General features: G+C 40.7%; 1 protein-coding gene across 1 annotated transcript in view; it reads left to right on the forward strand.

The window, feature by feature from the left end:
* The window catches only part of ush2a (usherin), a 510,724-nt gene that overhangs the window by 327,599 nt on the left and 167,940 nt on the right, over positions 1 to 15,185 (forward strand). The window contains exons 41-42 of the mRNA XM_031902040.1: positions 12,944 to 13,272; positions 15,000 to 15,122. Of these exons, the coding sequence (XP_031757900.1) occupies positions 12,944 to 13,272; positions 15,000 to 15,122 (452 nt within the window). The remainder of the gene's footprint in view (positions 1 to 12,943; positions 13,273 to 14,999; positions 15,123 to 15,185) is intronic.

Below are 15,185 nucleotides of genomic sequence, written 5' to 3' on the forward strand. Positions count from 1 at the left end.
CCCTTTATTCAGACAGTCCCCTAAAATTTAAAACGCCTAAAGGTCCCCATACACGGGCCGATAGAAGCTGCCGATATCAGTCCCTTGGACCGACTCGGCAGCTTATCGGCCCGTGTAGGGGCAGAAACGATCGGACTGGCCAGATATCGGTCGGCCAGGTTAGAAAATCCCGTCGGATCGGGGACCGCATCGGCTCGTTGATGCGGTCCCCGAACCGACTGCCCCATTGCCGCGTGCAGAATTCGATCGTTTGGCTCCAGGGCCAAACGATCAAATTCACCGACATGCCTCCCCGATATCGCCACCCGTAGGTGGCCGTGTATGGCCACCTTAAGTGTGTTTCCATATCCTGGGTTAAAGTATTTAGCAGGCAGTTCAGTAACTGGGCAAGAGAAGTCATTGTTCGATTTAATTGAAGGGCGCTCCGCCTTTTTGAATCTTATCTGATAGGGTGGATGGTACTCAGAGCATGGGTGGAGGTAGGCCCAGTAGGAGAAGATATTGTTAGTATAGTTTTGTAAAAGATTTATTTCTGAGTAACAATTAGGATCAGTGTAGCTATTGAGCAGCCTGAAGCTCCAACGAGGGGTATAGAAGCATAAGCAGTCCTAATCCACAGATTAGGGACTCAAGTGTACCGACCTAGGGGTAGTTGTGTTCCCATGTAGGTCCCATTTGGAGGGCCTGTATTTGGGGTCCAACACTTCTGAGTAGACTCAGTCCAAACAATATTGGCCCCTGATGGGTAAAGGCATTGTTGGAAGCTTTCTACATGAGTAAATACTGAATAACTGTTACCGTGAAAGAGTTATCAATTGCTTTAAAGAACCACTCTCACCCAATTGATTTATCAATTCAGTGAGTTATAGTTCAGAAACACCTTTCCTCCACTAACTCCATGAGGGTCCATTCCCAGAGATCAAGAGTTGCATGTTGGTATGATAGGCGGAGAGTTTCTGGAGAACACTGCAACTCTATTTAATTATAGGCCTAAATATATATATATATATATATGTATATTTTTATTTATATAGAGGTTCTGCTTTTGTATTTTAAGCTTAATATGTGTTAAAGTAACAAAACTCATAATTTTTGCTTTGTTAACATAATATATTGTCACACTAGACAAAATTGTAGAAGACAAATAAAATATTTATTTTATATCTGAAAAATGACCCTTTCCAGATCATCTTTAAATGCAAAAAGGAAACTGTAAAGATAAAATAAAAGAGAAGCCAACTTTCCTGATTACCTAAGAAGTTTTCAATTATTCCGTTATTTCTTCTGGAAACGAGCTCTGGAGGGGAGGATAAGTGCCACTGTTTTGGCTAGCATACAAACGTCATTCAGGGGAAATTAGTGTAACCAAACAAGAGGGATTTTGTAGCTTTGAAGCCTCTTTTGTGTAAACACTCCCGTGCTTCCATGAATTCAGTCTTGTAGCCGTGCCAAAGCTATTGGTACACTAGCCTGATCATTAGAGCGCAAAGCCGAGCGTGCACGCAAGCATAAAAGATTCATCACACACCCACAAAATGCTTCTCAAGTACAGAATTTGCTGTGGAGATGGAATCAAAGAGGGATTTTTGCTTGGTGGCTGTCAAACGAAAATCAAATTATTTTTTAATATATACCTGTCATAGTTAATATTTTTACAATTCCTAATTTTGGGGGTAAAACATTACTAAGACACTGGGCCTAATTTAGTAACATGGGAAGGTATAAAAGTGGACTATTTTTGTACTCTACTTCATTCTTCAGTATATAAAAAATACGGTCTACAAGTTTCCTACTCCTGAAGCAACCATGTTGTCTGTTGTGCTCCAATGTCAGTCTGCGTAAAAAACAATTAGACATGCCCACATAGAGAAAAATATATAGCATTTTAAATGGCTGGCTAGTGATGTGCGAATCTGTCCCATTTCAATTTGCTGAAAAATTTGCAAATCTTTCAAAAGATTCGTGAAACGGCAAAATGTTGCACGTCAAAAAACAATTTTTTTTGTGACACGAGAGACCATTCTTTTGAGGAGAGACAATTCTCTTTGGAGCGAGACAATTCTTTTGACGAGCGAGACAATTCTTTTTTTGACGAGCGAGACAATTCTTTTTTTGACGAGCGAGACAATTCTTTTTTTGATGAGCGAGACAATTCTTTTTTTGACGAGCGAGACAATTCTTTTTTTGACGAGCGAGACAATTCTTTTTTTGACAATCGACAATTCTTTTGACGTGGGCTTCAATTTTTGGACATGCAGCAAATTTTGTCACCCATTTCACAAAAAAATCCTCCAATGGCAAAACGTGGAAATTCGGCGTGAATCCATGCCTGGTGAATTTTTTCGGCCATTACTAATGGCTGGAATTCCTTGGTTTCAGTCATGATTAGTGATGGGCGAAATGATTCGGCAGGCATGGATCCGTGGTGAATTTCCATGTTTCACCATTGGCAGCCGGCACAAAATGGCGCGCGTGTCAATTTTTTCTGGACACGCAACATTTTTGCCGTTTTGCAAATTTGTTGCTGTTTCTTTAAAAAGAAACATGAAATTTTCTGCCGAAGCGAAACGGGACAGATTTGCTCATCACTTGTAATGATCCAAGAATGATGGCAAAGCAGCATGGCTTATCCCACACACATGCCTCTTTAATGGTCTCCAAAGAAACCGAGCCTCACTAACAATGCATATATGAAATGCCAAATGTCAGTCATGTGTCAAGTAAAGAAGACTATTAATTAAAATACTATACCCATCATCAGTAATCAATGATGTTTCGGTGTAATTCTTAAAACCTACCAAAATACAACAACAAAAAAACCTTTACAGGTCAAGTTAGAGATTATTCTTGACCTTTTAATCCTTCTGAACATGTTCATAGATGTTGTGTTTGATGATAATTGAAATTTGCTCTTTTGCTTTAAACTATACCCCCAAACAATGTAGGTCTTTATCAAATATACAAATAACAACAGATAATTCAGTGAAAATAAAACCACATTTTAATGGCTCAAAGATTCTTTCAAAACATAACACATAACAAATTCAGAAATATACTATACCAAATAGTGGCAAGGTGCATCCTAGTGCCTCTCCTAACGCGTTTCGCACATAGTGCTTCATCAGAGGAGGTATAGTGTATTGATGTCACTTCCCTTTTATACCCAACATCATTTCTCTTATACAGTGTGCAGGGTTGATGCTATACCTTATAGTGAGCATATATTATAACAATTCTTTAAAACATACACGTTCCAGGGTTTAAAAATTGCCCTGTATTCAGCATAAATTATACAAATCACATAAACAACCTCATAAACATTATTAGTTTCTGAAAAAATCTTCTCGGTTAGAACTTTTTTACTTTTTTAACCACTATAGTGGATATTATAGCCACTGTGTTAAAACATCACACACAATAAAATAGTATAGTGAGAATTCAGTGCCAAATAGTGCAAATCAGTTAAAACCAAATAAAAACATTTACTTTTTGCTCATTCACTTATTTCTTTTTTTCTTAAATTCCTTCAGACCCAGACCAGTTACCCTTAAAAAGACTTCTTCAGACCCAAACCAGTTACCATTAAGTAACTTCTTCAGACCCAGACCAGTTACCCTTAAAAAGACTTCTTCAGACCCAAACCAGTTACCATTAAGTAACTTCTTCAGACTCAGACCAGTTACCATTAAATTGTTTTAGTACTATGGATTGCAACCCTTATTTCTCCTACAAAAATTATTATTTCCAAGGTGATACGAGGAATGGTTTTATTTCAAATTTTGTATTCATCCCCAGGGCCGGATTTCTCTCCGGTGCGCCCCGAGGCCGCCCCTGTGAGAGTCCCCCATGCGCATGCGCGAATGCGCACCCCGGTGCGCATGCGCGAACGCGCCCCCACTGCGCATGCGCAAAGCGCCAGCTCCCCATTGCGCATGCGCCAGCTCCCCATTGCGCATGCGTGAACGCTCTTTTTAACTCCCATACGGAGCAGTGGGGAGAGGTCCCGACTGCTCCGTATGGGAGCAAAATTAAAAAATGTTCTTGCGGCGGGGCGGCATGCCGCCCCTAAACTTCTGCCGCCCTAGGCCCGGGCCTTTGTGGCCTCTCCACAAATCCGGGCCTGTTCATCCCTTTTGGTATTACAGTATTTAATGTAAATATCCAACTTAGATTCTAACCACAACAACTTAGTGACCAGATTTCCTTCACTTTTTTCATCTATTTTTTTCTTTATAAAATATATTGCATAAACAGCTCATATGTAAAACCCTGCTACATCTAAAAAAAAAAACATTTTAAAAAAAATATACTTTTTAGTAGGATGTGCCATTGGGTAATCCTAAATAGGAAACTGCCATTCTAAAAAATAAGGGCCGCCCCCTGGGATCATAGGATTCACAGTGCACACAAACAAGCCAAGGCACACATACATGCTAGGCCCCATCAGCCAATGAATGGGCAGAGTTCTGCCTTTTGCTCCCACACTACTTCCTGTTACAGTTAGAGCTGCATCACTTCCTGTCAGCTGATCTCTGAGGGAGCACACAGCCCATCACTAAATGGCAGCTCAAGGGAAAGGATGTAAAAGGGCAATATTTACTGATATATATATTCCAGATTGGCGCGATTCTTAGGCCACTTAACATGATATAAACTATCTGGTGGTTACGTATTCATTCTGGGGGTATAGATTTCCTTTAAAAGATGCATTTCTCATATTTACCCACATATCCATTATCTTTAATTTCATGCAATGCAACAGATTTCTTGAAATGGCAAATTCTGAGAAAAACGATTGCTGTTTCCAGTGAGGAGAATAAGGAGAGTACAAATACAAATTCCGCATGCATAGCAAGAAATTCCAGTATTTTATATGGACATATTATGACATATTTACTGTACAACCAGACATTAAGTACGTTTATGTGTTACACAATATGATTTTATGGTTTCTAGCAACTATTGGGCCTACATAATATAAAAATGAATTGGCCTTTCACACATTAAATGCATGCTGTTTCTAAATACACATTAAGATGCCTTCATATCCATTCAGTTATCATTCGCCTTGCCTTATCTTGGTCCTATATCCTTAGGTGAAAGGGAAATAAAAAATTACAGGTATAGAACCCATCATCCAGAATGCTCGGGACCAAGGGTAATCCTGATAAGGGCTGTTCTGCCCCAATAAGGGGTAATTATATCTTAGTTGGGATCAAGTACAGGTACTGTTTTATTATTACAGAGAAAAGGAAATCATTTAACCATTAAATAAACCCAATAGGGCTGTTCTGCCCCAATAAGGGGTAATTATATCTTAGTTGGGATCAAGTACAGGTACTGTTTTATTATTACAGAGAAAAGGGAATCATTTAACCATTAAATAAACCCAATAGGGCTGTTCTGCCCCCAATAAGGGGTAATTATATCTTAGTTGGGATCAAGTACAGGTACTGTTTTATTATTACAGAGAAAAGGGAATCATTTAACCATTAAATAAACCCAATAGGGCTGTTCTGCCCCCAATAAGGGGTAATTATAGCTTAGTTGGGATCAAGTACAGGTACTGTTTTATTATTACAGAGAAAAGGGAATCATTTAACCATTAAATAAACCCAATAGGGCTGTTCTGCCCCCAATAAGGGGTAATTATATCTTAGTTGGGATCAAGTACAGGTACTGTTTTATTATTACAGAGAAAAGGGAATCATTTAACCATTAAATAAACCCAATAGGGCTGTTCTGCCCCCAATAAGGGGTAATTATAGCTTAGTTGGGATCAAGTACAGGTACTGTTTTATTATTACAGAGAAAAGGGAATCATTTAACCATTAAATAAACCCAATAGGGCTGTTCTGCCCCAAATAAGGGGTAATTATATCTTAGTTGGGATCAAGTACAGGTACTGTTTTATTATTACAGAGAAAAGGGAATCATTTAACCATTAAATAAACCCAATAGGGCTGTTCTGCCCCAATAAGGGGTAATTATAGCTTAGTTGGGATCGAGTACAGGTTCTGTTTTATTATTACAAAAAAAAGGAAATCAGTTTTAAAATTCTGAATTATATGATTAAAATGGATATGGCTTTCCGTAATTCGGAGCTTTCTGGATAATGGGTTTCGGATAAGGGATCCCATACCTGTACATCAACTTTAAAGAGCAGACTATACTCATTTCCACAGAAACCACAAATGTCTAGTCATTTATTTAAACATCTGAATTGAAAAAGGCACAAACATACAGACACAGAAAAAAAACGAAAACTGTGACTTTTTCATATTGTTGCACAAATTCCAGCAAAAAAAAACCCCCAAAAACTTCTAGAACCACAAAGCAAAGAAAGATTTTCCAGTTATAAAATGGACACCTGCCATTGACATCTTCATGATCTTAACAGCTTTTAGATAATGTATATTTTTTAGGTTTAGTCGCATAATAAATAGTGAAAAAATTGTGCTTTTTTTCCGCAACAAAATTATATTTAGGCACAAAAAGAATATGGCAAAAAATTGTGGGTTTTTTCTGCAACAAAATCATATTTAGGCACAAAGGAATATGAATCGTGAAAAAAAATCAAACCTTAATAAAAGAGGGGTACACTGGTTGGTTACCATGGAACCTATTCACAGAAGAGAATCCTGGTATAATGAGACTATATTATATTGTAGCAGCATGAAGATTGCTAAATTATTGAAGTACTTACTGTATATGTAAGAGAGAGAGTGAACGACAGATAAAGAGCCTCCCTATTCATCTTTAAACCAATATCTGTCCCAACGAATTCAGGATAAAAATTAAACCTACACGTCAATCTAAATTAATCTTAATTTCCATCCATTATTCTCACCAAAGTTGCTTAAATTCTGTCAACTTGCTTGAGGGCTGATGCCGGACAGCATCTTTTTGATTCTCTTCATGGATTTCCTATCAGGATCACGTCAGGTCATTGACTGGGCCACTCAAGGACATTTAGTTTTCTCTTGTTAAAGTCATTCTGATGTAGATTTGGCCTTCTGCTATTGGACATTGTTTGTTGATTGTCAATCTTGCCAAATAACGTCGAGTTTTTCCATGTACCTATAGTTTGCTCTTGCCATTCTCTTCGAAATCCTTACTAGCCGCCTGGTCCTTATGATAAATATGTCTCCTCAATGTATCGTAGTACCACCTGCCTGAAGAATGCCTGTAGGTACTTGGGTAATATGCTATCTGTGTTTAGCGATTTGACATTTTCTACCAAGACCAAACATTTGTAAATTTAGTTAATCGAACAAAAATAACATTTTCTTACATGTTTATAGCATGGCCTTAACACAGTGGGGGTCATTTATCAACACTGGGCAAATTTGCCCACGGGCAGTAACCTATGGCAACCAATTAAATTGTTGCATTCATTGTTCTACATGCAGCTGGCTGAAAAAAGGCAATCACTGATTGGTTGCTATGGGTTACTGCTAGTGATGAGCGAATCTGTTCCGTTTCACTTCGCCGAAAAATTCGCGAATCTTTCAAAAGATCCGCGAAACGACGAAAAATTCGCAAAACGGCGAAAATGACGTGCGACAAAAAAATTTGTCGTCCGCGGCTATTATTTTGTCGCGCGTCTATTGTTTCGTCGCCCGCGGCTATTATTTTGTCGCGCGTCTCTTGTTTCGTCGCCCGCGGCTATTATTTTGTCTCGCGGCTATTGTTTCGTTGCCCGCGGCTATTATTTTGTCTCGCGGCTATTGTTTCGTTGCCCGCGGCTATTATTTTTTCACGCGGCTATTGTTTCGTCGCCCGCTGCTATTGTTTCGTCGCCCGCGACTATTATTTTGTCGCGTGGCTATTGTTTCATCGCCCGTGGCTATTATTTTGTCGCCCACGACTATTATTTTTTGACGCCGGCGACAATTTTTGGACATGCGGCGAATCCATGCCTGGCGAAACTTTTCGCCCATCACTAGTTACTGCCCATGGGCAAATTTGCCCAGTGTTAATAACTGAGCATCAAAAAAGCTGCAGACTCGTCAAAATAGACGCGGTGGCATGTGGTTGCAGCAAAAAAAGTGCGTGTAGCAAAAAAACAAGCATACGACAACAAAAATGTATGCGACAAACGCGTTAAGCAGATTTTTCACCATTTTGTGAATTTTCTTCTTCTTCACGAATTTTTCGGCGAAACAGGACAGATTCGCTTATCACTAATAATATGTATTCAGCCAACTCAGTGTGAAGGAGAAGCTTGTACTAAAGTAGTATAGGTGGCCGCCAATGACCAAAACAGGAGCTACAGTGGCCAGTTCTCTCCATACTAAATAAATGAACACAGACGCGTTGGGAAGAAAAAAAGGCCACACCTTTATTATTAATTAACAAATTAACTTTACACAATATGCCAAGTGCTTCTAAAGCTGCCCATACGTGTATGTTTGCTTGACGAAGTGGCCGATATCGCAAAAGCCTTCTCGTCGATCCAGTGGGACAAAAGATTTTGATCAGGAGCCGTCGAAGGCGCCTAATAATCCTTATTGGAGGTAAAACAATCCTATTGTGTTAAGTTAAATAGTTTTTAAATAGACTTAAGGTATGAAGCAAATCTGTCCCGTTTCGCCAAAAAAATGTGCAGAACTGCTGAAAAATTTGCTAAATGATGAAAAATTTGTCAAATGTGGCCATGACACAATTTTTTTTATGCGCGTGACTTTTTCTGATGCGACCACAACCTTTTTAATTCTACTTTTTTCCTCACTCTGCAAATGTTTTTGTTGCAGCGAATGGCAAAATGTGGAATTTCGCTGCAAAACAAAATCACTGGATGAGGAAAAAGTCACGGGGGGTGGGATTTACTGTATTTTCAGGTTGTTCCAGGCATTTACACAATGCTGTAAACCCCGCCCATTTTGCCAAAACACCTGTCATGGAGGCAACTATATTCAGTTAGCATGACTAATGATGAGAGAATCTGTCCCGTTTCACTTTGCCATAGAATTTGCGAAACGGCAGGAAAATTTGCGAAATGCATTTGGCGCGTGAATTTTTTTGTTGCCCGCGTCTTTTTTACATGGCCACGCCCATTCTTGACGTGCCAGAGCCTATTTTGACATGGCTGCAACTTTTTTTTTTTACGCGCGGTGAATTTTTTCACGGAAGTTATAATAAAGTTAATAGTAAAGTGTTTACACCCAGTAAGCCCATGATAAATCCCTTTTAAGCGTTCTTTTTTTTTATTTCCAAACAATTAACGGTCATATTTACCCTTAGGAAAAAGCTCAATACTCAGAATAAACGTAATACTAAAAATCCTCCCTTTTGAACGACACCGAATTATCCCGCATGCCTCTGCGCCATTCATTTCATATATTTCATTTTAACAATGAACATTGGGCCATTCAACTAATCCATTAAAGTCTGCTGGATAAACTATTTGATGGGAAAAAGAATAAAAAAAAAAAAAAACGCCAGTCTCTGGTTAATCAATACCTGCGTTGATTATTTTTATTTTGAGCCTGTAAAGTTTATTCCATTTCAAATATTATATTTTGTGTTATATATATTTTTTTTATTCAGTTGGGGTAGTACCATTGTATCCTGGAATATATATAGCTGGATGTTTAAGCAGCACAGACATATTAGCGGCTGAATCAGCGCAGACGAATACGTCTCTGCTAACATCTTTATCAATGATAGCAATGATTCCCAAGGTTACGATACAATGACTCCTTTATAATGGATAATGATGCCTCATAAGTATCTTTGCATGTTTTTGTCAAGAAAATAAGACAAAGTGATGGCATCCTCTTCGCTGTACAATAGCTGCCTCCCGAGCATTCTTTCTCGTGGCATAAATACTGATCTTTAAATCAATGAACAAACTGCTTATGCTCTGCTCAATGCGCTCTTATGAGCTCTGCTGCCTCCACGCTTCCCACTGCCAAGCGACCGAGCGAAAGCCCACGAGCCTCAGGAAAACCAGAAAGCGTAGCAATGTGTGTTTTACAAATTTATTGTCTTCCGATTTTTGCCCGTCGTCCTTGAAATTCTCAAAGTGCAGCAGGCTATCCGGCTTCATATTCGCCCTCACTAAATATATTCTTTTATTATGCTATTGCTGGGGGTTGGAAGGTTCCCAAGGAATTTAGCTGTTGAGGTGCTGTGGAAAAGTGGTAGATAGTGATGAGCAAATCTACCCTGTTTTGCTTTGCTGAAAAATTACCGGAACAGCGGAAAAATAGCAAAATTTACTTACCGTATATACTCGAGTATAAACCGATCCGAATATAAGCCGAGGTACCTAATTTTACCTAAGAAAACTGGAAAAACCTATTGACTCGAGTATAAGCCTAGGATGGGAAATGCAGCAGCTACTGCTAAGTTTAAACAACCAAAATAAATACCAATAAAATTACATTAATTGAGGCATCAGTGGGGCATATGTCTTTAAATATTTATTTAAAAGAAAAACAGTAAACTAGCTCTGTAAGCGGAGAAGAGGGTCAACAAAAACAATATGAGTACTACCCCACGCTCATTGCGCATTGGCAAACTGGCAGCAGACCCAGTCCCGGAGGGATGTTAGGGGAAATAAGTATTGCTAGTGGGAGCCTAGGCCAGGGCACTGGAGGGTCTGGTTGCGGGGGGCCTAATTTGCACACAAAGGAGAGAGGGTGCTAGTCTGGAGGGACCCATGGCACCCCACTTACATGTTTATAGCACGACACTGAATATCACTCGTTTTTTCGGCCTTTAGTGAATCAGCCCCTTAGGGTTCATCTGTACAAAACCTGAACCCAGGAAAAAAAAAGCCGTGGAAAGAGATTAAGGTGTATATTTATTATGCTGTGTAAAAAGTGGAGTAAAACCCCCCCGGTGATGTTGCTCATAGCAGCCAATCAGATGCCCAGGTGTCAGTGGGCCCTCTTGCTTCTATTTGCTGGAGTTGGACATTGAGATACCAGGAAAACTCCCGGTGGGCCCAGGTGTCAGTGGGCCCTCTTGCTTCTATTTGCTGGAGTTGGACATTGAGATACAGGGTCAGACTGGGCCGCCGGGACACCGGGAAAAATCCCGGTGGGCCCCGGCCCTAGTGGGCCCCAGCGGCCCAGTCTGACCCTTGCCGGCGCTCCCCCTACTGACTGTTCCTCCCCGACGCGTTCAATTTATACGCGCTCGGGGAGGACGTCAGGCGGGGGCCCTGCGGGGGGGGGGCCCCTGGGGGGGGTTAGGGGACGCGGCTGGGGCACCTGCAGGGCCCCTGGGGCGGAAGCCCCGGTGGGCCCTGCACCCCCCAGTCCGACCCTGTTGAGATACCAGGAAAACTCCCGGTGGGCCCAGGTGTCGGTGGGCCCAGGTGTCAGTGGGCCCTCTTGATTCTAACTATTTGCTGGAGTTGAAATGGTCCATTGAGATACCAGGAAAACTTCCGGTGACCTGCTTCATGGTCATTCCCTATTGCTGTATAAGAACAAAGAGGAACAAGAGACTAGGACAATAACAAGATTAAATGAGCAAAGGAGGAATAATAGTTGAGGGAGTGGGCCCATGGTCCAAGGTTTTCTGGTGGGCCCCGGGCATCTCAGTCCGACACTGAATATCACTCGTTTTTCGGCCTTTAGTGAATCGGCCCCTTAGGGTTCATCTGTACAAAACCTGAACCCAGGAAAAAAAAAGCCGTGGAAAGAGATTAAGGTGTATATTTATTATGCTGTGTAAAAAGTGGAGTAAAACATCCCCGGTGATGTTGCTCATAGCAGCCAATCAGATGTTTTGCTTTGATTTTCTAACTGTTGAAATCTAACTGCTGATTGGTTGCCCTGGGCAACATCACCGGTAATGCTGCACTCCACTTTTTACACAGCATGATAAATATACCCCTTACTTACTGATGTTCAGTGTCCAAAATGCAATCTTGTATGCGTTTAGTCGTGTGTTTTACAGAACTATTGTGCCCAACATGGTAAGTTGTAATGGGGGCAACTGCATCCAATGCATTAAAACATGTGCAGTTGTGATTTGTTTTGATGTGAATTCAACACAAGTACTGTACAACGATAATTTTCTAAATCCAGGTGGTGCATTCGGTATCAAAATAATGTTGCCGCGTAAGGCTACTGCTTCACGGAGAGATTAGTCGCCCATGAGAAATCTCTGCTACCAATCTCCCCGAAATGTCCTTCCACCGGCAACAACGTGAATCGCTGGTAGAAGGGTATATGCGTTGCTTTGTTTTTTAAAAGTCACACAAAGTTTGGAAAAACGAAGCAATGTGTATGCCTTTTTTACTGGCGACTCGCTTTGTTGCTGATGGAAAGGCATTTTGGGGAGATTAGTCGCCGAAGTAGCAAAGATTTATCGCGGGTGACTAATCTCTTCGTGGGGCATTAGTCTAATTCTTCAGGGGCATTTTGTTTTATTCCAGCGCACCACCCCTTGAGGTGGCAGTAGCTCCCCTGCATCAATTGGCACACTGTGTGCAATGTATCCAAACAGATTGGCAAGGCACACTGGCACTTGGCACAAAACCCTGCAAGTGCAAGGAGGTGAATCCCCCGGTCAAAATAAAACACTTTTATTGAAATGTTACCAACTCAGCTGGGAATTTCATCCATGAATAAGACTAAATTGTTCATTGACTGTTTGACTACATCCTCCCTCGCCTCTTCCCACAGCTTCCAATTCCTTATGCGCCGTAACTTTGCTGCTACGAACTGGCATTCCCGTTTGCTGTTAACATTTGTAAATATCAATGAGATCTGCTACTTAAACTGACAAATGGTAGAATACTGTAATTTCAAGTTTATTATCCTAGGAAATTGCTAAACTAAAACGAGAAGGATGTGGTCAGCCGCTTTATTTCATTTACGGGTTTTTTTGCCTTGACCGCGGCCCTTATCTAGCTTTAAGCGTTTTCTTTTTATTATTGTGTGAGATTTAAAGATAAAAATGTTCTTTTATTTTTTAGGTCACCTGGAGAAGTCCTCTCGTGCCAAATGGAGAAATATTGAGCTATGAGATTCGCATGCCTGAACCTCGAATTGCTATCATTAACGCTACTTTGTTAAGCCATACAGTGACAAATTTAATTCCCGACACTAACTATTCTGTAACCATCGTGGCTTGCACAGGCGGAGGCTCGTATCATGGGGGATGTTCTGAAAGTTTACCTACAAATGTGACCACTCACCCAACAATTCCTCAGGGCATTAGCCCTATATTGGTGACTCCAATCAGTGAGACATTTGTTGTTGTTTCCTGGCAACCTCCTTCACAGCCTAATGGACCACATTTAAGGTAATATGAAGTATAACAGTATATATTTTGGCAGTCCAGTCTCTTTTTTTTTCTTCTTAGGCTTTGAATAAAGTATTAGACAATCAACTTCTGCCTAAATATCATTATCAAGTGGGTCTTTAGAAATTCAGCTGGACAAAAAGGTAATCCCAAACCCCAGGAGATTAATTGGATTCTGGTCTAGTCATGCTCTTCTGCTTATAATAGTCCTCTTTGGCTTTGGGCCTGGCCCTCAGCTTTTCTGGTGCTAACCAGGTCTTACTGTATAAGAATCCAGGGGCTCAAAATGGGGGTGAGCGATTGTAGAACTAAGTGATGGCGCCAGTACAGACAGAGTTAGGTGAGGTCAGATGGACAGGGTCAGAACAAGATAACCAACCATAGGATCAAGAGGCAAACTCATAAAAAAGAACACACCAGAAGAAGATTAATAAATGGGACAGGACTAGGGCAGGGCAGGAATTAGGAACCAGGATACAGGAATAGAAATCTGGAAAAAGGAATCAAAACATCCAGGTACAGGCGGACTTGACTACAACAGGCGGTGAATGAGCTCTGAGCTGAGGATCATATAGGGAAGCTAAGGGTAACCTTTGACCTGACCAAGGTCACCTATGACCAGAGCAGACCAAGTCTACCGGGAAACTCAAAGCACTGAACCAGGAACCAAATTGTTTACCTATATGGAGCAGAGGTATTGTATGGTAAACTGATGGTTTCTGGTTCAAATCCAGCTAGGAAGTTACACTTACCAGAAAAGGTGCCCAGCCTTGGCTTAGGGAAAGAATGAAAGAGGAATTAGCAAGAATAGTGGCTATTTACAAACACCCCAGCTGTACCAGTGCAGGAATGGCTGCCCCCGGGGCTACACAGCGGGGTATTTATATAAACTATAGTAGGGTTTCTGTAGCAAACACCCCAGCTGTACCAGTGCAGGAATGACTGCCCCCGGGGCTACACAGCGGGGTATTTATATAAACTATAGTAGGGTTTCTGTAGCAAACACCCCAGCTGTACCAGTGCAGGAATGGCTGCCCCCGGGGCTACACAGCGGGGTATTTATATAAACTATAGTAGGGTTTCTGTAGCAAACACCCCAGCTGTACCAGTGCAGGAATGGCTGCCCCCGGGGCTACACAGCGGGGTATTTATATAAACTATAGTAGGGTTTCTGTAGCAAACACCCCAGCTGTACCAGTGCAGGAATGGCTGCCCCCGGGGCTACACAGCGGGGTATTTATATAAACTATATTAGGGTTTCTGTAGCAAACACCCCAGCTGTACCAGTGCAGGAATGGCTGCCCCCGGGGCTACACAGCGGGGTATTTATATAAACTATAGTAGGGTTTCTTAAGTGTTACTTTTGCTTTAAACTTTATATTTAGGAATATTTGCAATGTACACATTTTCTGCAAAAAAAAAAAAATAAGAAAATTGTATTTATACATTTAGAATGTCTTTTTTGTCTTCAGATCATATTCAGGGGAAAAAAAATCCCAAGAATGATTAACACAGTTGCCGTTTTCCCCTAGATGTGGTTTGGTTCTGATAAATTTACTAAGGAAATTCAATTTTCTCTTGCAAAATAAATGTTTAAAGCGACGTGAGTTTATCTGAGCAATTTAGCAGCTGTAAAAACAAAATAATATTTAAAAACCCCTGTTTTTTTTTGGGTTTAATAATATTAGTCGAGATAATCCACCGGCTCTGCTTGTCTTTTGTGTTAGATATGAACTCCTGAGACGTAAAATCCTGCAACCACTTGCATCAAATCCCCCTGAAGATTTAAATCTGTGGCAGAATATTTACTCAGGAACTCAGTGGTTTTATGAAGATAAGGGTCTTAGCAGGTAAGATTACAAAACGCTGGGAAAAAAAACAAAACAAAAAAAACCAACACAAATACTGGCATT

Source organism: Xenopus tropicalis, chromosome 5 (assembly GCF_000004195.4).
Source record: "Xenopus tropicalis strain Nigerian chromosome 5, UCB_Xtro_10.0, whole genome shotgun sequence".
Taxonomy (NCBI): Eukaryota; Metazoa; Chordata; class Amphibia; order Anura; family Pipidae; genus Xenopus; species Xenopus tropicalis.